At 44.0% G+C, this 8,889-nt stretch overlaps 1 protein-coding gene across 1 annotated transcript; it reads right to left on the minus strand.

The window, feature by feature from the left end:
• Positions 1-3,668: 3,668 nt before the first annotated feature.
• On the minus strand, positions 3,669-5,631 carry LOC142728055 (uromodulin-like). The gene is made up of 4 exons (XM_075849087.1): positions 5,531-5,631; positions 5,346-5,419; positions 5,089-5,241; positions 3,669-4,423 (listed from the first exon to the last, which is right to left on the minus strand). Exons 1-4 carry the CDS (start codon positions 5,629-5,631, stop codon positions 3,669-3,671), a joined length of 1,083 nt encoding a protein of 360 aa, XP_075705202.1.
• Between the last annotated feature and the right edge of the window lie 3,258 nt (positions 5,632-8,889).

The following is an 8,889-nucleotide window of genomic DNA, read 5'->3' on the forward strand; positions in this document are numbered from 1 at the left end:
CGGTGTTCCCGTGGGCAACTTTCCCTTTTCCCTGGCTTCTTTGTACCCTTGTCTGTTTGTCTGTCGTGCAGTTATTGAGTGTAGGGACCATCGCCCAGTTGTACCCCGTCGCCTAGGGCGGGTTGTTGCAAGTAGGCAGGGACTGAGTGGCGGGTAGATTAGGGCTCACTGTCTGTTTCCCTACCCCGACATTACAGTCAGCTGTCTCTCTCATTCTGTCCTCCAGCGATTGTCTGTCCTCTGTCTCTATCATTATATCCTCCAGTGATTGTCTGTTCTCTGTCTCTATGATCATTCCCTCCATTGGTTGTATGTTCTCTGTCTATGCCATCATGTCCTCCAGTGTTTGCCTGTCCGTTGTCTCCATCATCATGTTCTCCAGTGATTGTCTGTCTGTTGTCTCTATCATCATATCTTCCAGGGATTGTCTGTCCGCTGTCTCTATTATTATGTCCTCCAGTTATTGGCTGTCAGCTGTCTCTATCATCATCTTCTGCAGTGATTGTCCGCTGTCCCTATCATCATGTCCTCCTGTTAATTGCCTGTCCTCTGTTGCTATCATCGTGTCCTCCAGTGATTGTCTGTCGCTATCTCTATCATTATGTCCTCCAGTGATTGTCTGTCAGCTGTCTCTATCATCTCCTCTACTGATTTTCTGTCAGCTGACTCTATCATCATCTCCTCAAGTGATTTTCCTGCTGTCTCTATCATCATGTCCTCCAGTGATTGTCTGTCCTCTGTCTCTATCATCATGTCCTCCAGTGATTGTCTGTCCGCTGTCTATATCATCATGTCCTCCATTGATTTTCTGTCTGCTATCTTTATCATCATGTCCTCCAGTGATTGTTTGTCTGCTGTCTCTAGCATCATGTCCTCCAGTGATCGTCTGTCGACTGTCTCTATCATCATGTCCTCCAGTGGTTGTCTGCCCACTACCTCTATCATCATGTCCTCCAGTGATTGTCTGTCCTCTGTCTCTATGATCATGTTCTCCAGTGATTGTCTGTCCTCTGTTTCTATCATCATGTCCTCCAGTGATTGTCTGTCCACTTTATCTATCATCATGTCATTCTGTGATTGTCTATCCTCTGTCTCTATCATCATGTCCCCAATTAATTGTCTGTCCTGTATCTATCATCATGTCCTCCAGTGATTGTCTGTCCACTGTCTTTATCAATATGTTCTTCACTGATTGTCTGTCTGCTGTCACTATCATCTTGTCCTCCAGTGATTGTCTGTCCTCTGTCTCTATCAACATGTCCTCAAGTGATTGTCTGTTCTCTGTCTCTATCATCATGGCCTCCATTGATTGTCTGTCCTCTGTCTCTATCATCATGTCCTCCAGTGATTGTCTGTCCTGTCACTATCATCATGTCCTCCAGTGATTGTCTGTCCTCTGTCTCTATCATCATGTCCTCCAGTGATTGTCTGTCCTCTGTCTCTGTCATCATGTCCTCCAGTGATTGTCTGTCTGCTATCTTTATCATCATGTCCTCCAGTGATTATCTCTCCTGTCTCTGTCATTATGTCCTCCAGCAATTGTCTGTCCTCTGTCTCTATCATGTCCTCCAGTGATTGTCTGTCGCTGTCTCTATCATCATGTCCTCCAGTAATTGTCTGACTGTTGTCTCTATCATCATGTCCTCCAGTGATTGTCTGTCCGCTTTATCATCATCTCATCCAGTGATTGTCTGTCTTCTGACTCTATCATCATGTCCTCCAGTGATTGTGTCTCCTGTCTCTATCATCATGTCCTCCATTGATTGTCTGTCCTCTGTCTCTATCATCATTTCCTTCAGTGTTTGTCTGTCTGCTGTCTATATCATCATGTCCTCCAGTAATTGTCTGTCCTCTGCCTCTATCATCATGTCCTCCAGTGAATGTATGTCCGCTGTCTCTTTCATTATGCCCTCCATTGATTGTCTGTTCTCTGTCTATGCCATCATGTTCACGAGTGATTGTCTGTTCGCTGTCTCCGTCATCATGTCCTCCAGTGATTGTCTGTCCGCTGTCTCTATTATCATGTCCTCCAGTTATTGTCTGTCCTCTGACTCTATCATCATGTCCTCCATTGATTGTCTGTCCGCTGTCTCTATCATCATGTTCTCCAGTGATTGTCTGTCCGCTGTCTCTATCATCATGTCCTCCAGTGACTGTCTGTCCGCTGTCTCTATCATCATGACCTCCAGTGATTGTTTGTCCGCTGTCTCCATCATCATGTCCTCCAGTGATTGTCTGTCTGCTGTCTCTATCATCATGTCCTCTCTCCATCTGAAACTGAATCTTTCTAAAACTGAGCTCCTTGTGTTTCCACCATTCATTAACCTCCTTAATCATGATGTCTCCATCTCAGTGTGTGGCACTACCATCACTCCTGGGCAGCACACCCACGGTCTTGGGTTTATTTTTGACTCATTTTTCCTGTACTTCTTCACTTTCACCTCAACAACATCTCAAGATTTCACACTTTTCTTATCATGGAAAAAAGAAAACTCTCATTGTCGCTCTGATTCAGCCTCGCTACACCAATGTCTCTTTCCTGTGCCAGTCACTGCACCACTATACCAACCCCCCTACCCTGTGCCAGTCACTACACCGATACACCAACACCTCTACCTTGTGCCAGTCACTACACCGCTACACCAATGTCTGTACCCTATGCCAGTCACTGCACCAATGTCTCTACCCTGTGCCTGTCACCTTACCGCTACACCAACACCTCTACCCTGTGCCAGTCACTACACTGCTACACCATGTCTCTACTGTGTGCCAGTCACTGCACTGGTTGCCCAGCCCCTGTAGAATTAAATTAAAACTTTTCACTCTCAAGTTCTCCACAGTGCTGCAATTCCTTACGTCTCTTCCCTTATATCTGTCTACCGCCCTATCCGCGCTCTACGTTCTGCCAATGACCTGAGATTAAAATCCTCCATAATCCGGACCTTCCACTCCCGGCACCAAGACTTCTCTCGTGCTGCACCAGTTCTCTGGAATGCGCTACCCAGATTAATTCCCAACATCCACGGTTTTAAACATTCCCTGAAAACCCGTTATTTAGACAGGCCTTTCGTACTTAACAAGTACTTTTTACATTTTGGGTCTCCCTTATTTCCTCATAGATTGTAAGCTCTTGTGATCAGCGTCCTCACTCTTCTTCTCCTCTATTTCCTCATAGATTGTAAGCTCTTGTGATCAGCGTCCTCACTCTTCTTCTCCTCTATTTCCTCATAGATTGTAAGCTCCTGTGATCAGCGTCCTCACTCTTCTTTTCCTCTATTTCCTCATAGATTGTAAACTGTTGCTTGAATTGTAAAATAGCTTTGTCACTATGTAATGTCTGATCTTGTCTGTTTCATGTTCCCTCTAAATTGTAAAGTGCTGCGTAATATGTTGGCGCTATATTATTATTATTATTATTATTATTATTATTACATTAGAATTGGACAAATATGGAGCACATTTCTAGGTAAGTGTTTTTCCCACTAGTTCCTGGCATTTATAGCAGTGAGAAGTCAGAATTACATGGACTTGCCTTGAAATCTTTTTCTCAAAGGCTTCTTCAGTTTTTTTTAAGTGCTATAAACATCTTCTTGGTATTTCTACCCTTCTGGGTAATTCAAGCGCCTTAATCTGATGGTTACAATGGCCTGAACCTAATCGTGGCCAAGTTACGTGAAGACAATCTTAGTACAAGAACCTGCTGAGATCTTACCTGTGCAGTAGACATCATACTTGAGCATTCCTGAGTACTTGTACACGTAGTATCCTCTGGCGCACGCCTTCACTGGGATACTACCAGCCCTTACGCTTCCAGTCAGTAAATTGCTGATTATGGGCACAGACTTAATCCCATCCCCAATGTCTGGATGATCTCCACCAAGAGAAAATGGTTCCAGGGATCCACATTTAAATGTCCCCACAGCTCCCACTTTCAAGCTGGCAGTAATTCTTCCGACATAACGGAACCAACCAAAGTTGTATCTGTCAGTGATGAATCTGCCAGTGGACTCTATGGAGGACAATTTATTATCTCCATTCAGCAGATCATAATAGTCACAGGGATCAGCGCATTGAAAGCTATCGTTTATTTTCAGACAGTCCTGGTTGCTGGAACAAGCAGTGCCGGAACAGAGGGCTGAGGTGTTGGGAACACATAGGTAAATCCCATTGCGATTGATGCAGGTTTCTCTTGGAGAACACTTGTTCAGGGTTGGGGTGAGGCACTCATTGATGTCCGCACATAGCTTGTTTTTCGCATCCCAAGTATATCCATCAGGACAGCACTTGTATATATCACAGAATGCCATCCTCGTGCAGTTCAGTCCATTTCCAATGAAGCCGGGCTTGCAGGTACAGATGACGTAGCCGACCCTGGCCTCACAGTTGGAGTTAGTAGTATTACAGAAGCTGCAGGATTTTGCATCTGTTTAAGGCAGAAACACATATTAACATTGTTATTCTGTTGTATAGAAGATGTAGTAAAGTTTAAGTCACCAAAAAACAAGGCGCACTAAGACTAGACCTCAACCAACCCACTAACCGACCAGCCAACCTCGGGAAATGTGATGTGATGCACCTACTGTATAATGCAAGGACAAGGTCATTCATATGAGATCATGGGGTGGAATGTGATTGTGGTGCGGACATGGATTATGTTTTAGGTAACAAAGGACATCTAAGAGGTCTTCATCCCATCATAAAGTAAAACTCGACCCGTAACGTGGGACCACATGGAATGACGACATTTCTGATATTATTTCCCTCTATGGACTGTGCTGTATTTCAAGTAAAAGTTGATTGTAGGATAAGTAGAGAGTTGACTTTTGGAGAAATGTATCTGAACAAACGTTCTCTCCTCTATTGTGTGAACATTTCTAGAGATTGGAGTGTGATGTGCACATTAATACACACCATGGGCAGGGTTAGACTGTCCCATCAGTGCGCCATATCATATTAATGTGCAGAAAAACGAATTCATCGGAAAATACTGGTGAAGTAGAAAAGTGGTGCGGGAAAAAGAGGAAGAGGACGACCAGCAACAAGGTGGATGGGGACAGAAGAATCATAACCATGCCTGGAGAAACAAACATAAGATGGGACACATTCTGGAGAAACACAGGACAGAACATTCTGGAGAAACAAACATAAGATGGGACACATTCTGGAGAAACACAAGACAGAACATTCTGGAGAAACAAACATAAGATGGGACACATTCTGGAGAAACACAAGACGGACCATCTGGAGAAACAAACATAAGACGGGACATTGAGGAGAAACACAGGACAGGACATTCTGGAGAAGTATAAGACAGGAGCTTTCGGGGTAACACATGATGGACATACTGCAGAAACACAGGAGAGGACATTCTGGAGAAACACAGGACAGGACATTCTCAAGTAACAGGACAAAGGACATTCTGGAGAAACAAACATAAGATGGGACATTCTGCAGGAACACAGGACAGGACATTCTCAAGTAACACGACGGAAATGCAGGAGAGGACATTCTTGAGTAACACAAGACAGACATTCTGGAGAAATACAGGACAGGACATTCTGGAGAAGCATAGGACAGGACCTTTCGCAGTAACACAAGACGGACATTCAGGAGAAACACAGAAAAAGACATTCGCAAATAACACAATACGGAATTTCTGAAGAATCACAGGTCAGGACATTCTCAAGTAACACAAGACGGACATTCTGTAGAATCACAGGGCAGGACATTCTGGAGTAACACAATATGGACATTCTGGAGAAAAACACAGGACAGGACATTCTCGAGTAACACAAGATGGACATTCTGGAGAAACACAGGAGAGGACATTCTCGAGTAACACAAGACGGACATTCTGGAGAAACAAGCATAAGATGGGACATTCTGTAGAAGCACAGACCAGGACATTCTCGAGTAAATCAAGATGGACATTCTCGAGAAACACAGGACATTACATTCTCGAGTAACACAAGATGGACATTCTAGAGAAATGCAGGACAGGACATTCTCGATTAACACATGATGGACATTCTGGAGAAATACAGGACAGGACATTCTCGAGTATCACAAGATGGACATTCTCGAGTATCACAAGATGGACATTCTGGGGAAGCACGGGGCAGGATATTCTGGAGAAGCACATGACAGGACCTTTCGGAGAAACACAAGACGGACATTCTGGAGAAACAAAGGACAGGACAGTTTAGAGTAACACAAGACGGACATTCTGGAGAAACACAGGTCAGGACATTCTCAAGTAACACAAGACGGATATTCTGCAGAAACACAGGACAGGACATTCTCAAGTAACACAAGACGGACATTCTGTAAAAACACAGGACAGGACATTCTCGAATAACACAGGACAGGACATTCTGGAGAAGCACAGGACAGTACATTCTGGAGAAACACAGGACAGGACATTCTCAAGTAACACAAGATGAACATTCTGGAGAAATACAGAAAAATACATTCTTGAGTAAAATAATACGGACGTTCTGAAGAAACACAGGACAGGAAGTTCTCAAGTAACACAGGACGGACATTTTGCAGACACAGAGGACAGAACATTCTCAAATAACACAAGACGGACATTCTGGAGAAACGCAGGACAGGACTTTCTGGATTAACACCATACAGACATTCTGGAGAAACACAGTACAGGACATTCTCAAGTAACACAAGACGGACATTCGGCAGAGACACAGGAGAGGACATTTAGGAGAAACACAAGACGAACATTCTGCAGAAGCAGAGAATAATACATTCTCGAATAACACACGATAGACATTCTGGAAAAGCACAGGACATAACATTTGCGAGTAACACAAGATGGATATTCTGAAGAAACACAGGACAGGACATTCTCGAGTAACACAAGATGGACATTCTCGGGAAACACAGAACATTACATTCTCGAGTAACACAAGATGGACATTCTAGAGAAACACAGGACAGTACATTCTGGAGAAACACAGGGCAGGACATTCTGGAGAAACACAGGACAGGAGTTTCTCGAGTAACACAAGATGGACATACTGGAGAAACGCGGGACAGAATATTTTGGAGAAGCACATTACAGGACCTTTCGGAGAAACACAAGACCAACATTCTGCAGAAACAAAGGACAGGACAGTTTCGAGTAACACAAGACGGATATTCTAGCGAAACAGAGAAAAAGACATTCTCGAGTAACACAAGACGGACGTTCTGCAGAAACACAGGACAGGACATTCTCGACTAATACAAGATGGACATTCTGGAGAAATACTGGGCAGGACTTTCTGGAATAATACAATACGGACATTCTGGAGAAAAACAGGACAGGACATTCTAAAGTAACACAAGACAGACATTCGGAAAAAACACAGGACAGCACATTCTCGAGTAACGCAAGATGAACATTCTGGAGAAACACCGAAAAATACATTCTCGAGTAACACAATACGGACATTCTGGAAAATCACAGGACAGGACATTCTGGAGAAACATAGGACAGGACATTCTGGAGAAACACAGGGCAGGACATTCTGGAGAAACACAGGGCAGGACATTCTGGAGAAATACAGGACAGGACATTTGCGAGTAACACAAGACATTCATGTGAAGCGCAGGACAGAACATTCTGGGGAAACACAGGACAGAACATTCATGTGAAGCGCAGGACAGAACATTCTGGGGAAACAAAGGACAGAACATTCTGGGGAAACACAGGACAGGACATTCTGGAGAAACACAAGATGAACATTGTGGAGAAACACAGGACAGGATATTCTGGAGAAGCACAGGACAGAACATTCTGGAGAAACACAGGACAGAACATTTGCGAGTAACACAAGACATTCTGGTGAAATGCAGGACAGGACATTCTGGAGAAACGCAGGACAGGACATTCTCGAGTAACACAAGACGGACATTCTGCAGAAACACAGAACATTCTGAATTAACACAATATGGAACATTCTGAAAAAACACAAGAGCATTCGGAATATCCGGAAGAAACACAGGATATAGTGAGGAAGTAACAGGCTGACGTCGCTCTCCGCATCCTCCCTCTCCGCTCCTTCCATGCTGGGCTCCATGAACTGATGTCGGCTGACTGTGATGAGCCGTGTGCTGGATCTGGTTGAATACAGGCTAGGCAAGCTCTATGCCTGGGTCCTGTGCATTACATCCCCTCACCGCCCTTGGAGCCAAGCCGTAAACGAGCTAAGTGAATGTACCCTGAACGCTGCCTGGCAACGCCAGAGCTTATTTGGATATATTGGAGAGGTAAAAAAATCCGGGACCAAGGGCAGAAATAAGAAGGAGTATGTGAAATATTATGGTAACACTGACCATAAGGATATGGTAAAGTGTTTTTGCTTTTGCCTCCACTGTGTTTGCTAATCAGTGTTACTGAAGATTCCATAAGTGATTCTGTGCTTCAACCCATAGAGGGGATAGTACACGTCCAGGAGCTTTAAGGCTCATTAAATTCCGCGTCAGCAATTGGCTGAAGATGCAAAGTTATTTGCAGTAAAGGGGCGCGCTGCAACTTTCATTCAGCTCTACCATACCCTAGAGGAAGGGCCGGATAAGGAAATGGGAAAATTCTACTTAGGTGAATTATATTTTGATTGAAGTCATAGTCGTATTCTGGGGTATTGACAACCACAAGCTGTTATTTGGTTGTACTAGTGGAGCTTTTGTCTGCCTATATACAGGTCATTATGCCACGTGTTTAACAAAAAAATAGGGAGGAACCCAAACTACCAAAAAAGACCGCAAGTACCCAAAAATATGAATTGCCCTCTATAAAATCTGCTAAGCAGAGGGATCAATAATATCTCTGCTCTACATCTGTTTCAGCAAAAGGTAAAGTCGAAAGTTACAAGTAGCTCCCAAGGT

Source organism: Rhinoderma darwinii, unplaced genomic scaffold (assembly GCF_050947455.1).
Source record: "Rhinoderma darwinii isolate aRhiDar2 unplaced genomic scaffold, aRhiDar2.hap1 Scaffold_664, whole genome shotgun sequence".
Classification (NCBI taxonomy): domain Eukaryota; kingdom Metazoa; phylum Chordata; class Amphibia; order Anura; family Rhinodermatidae; genus Rhinoderma; species Rhinoderma darwinii.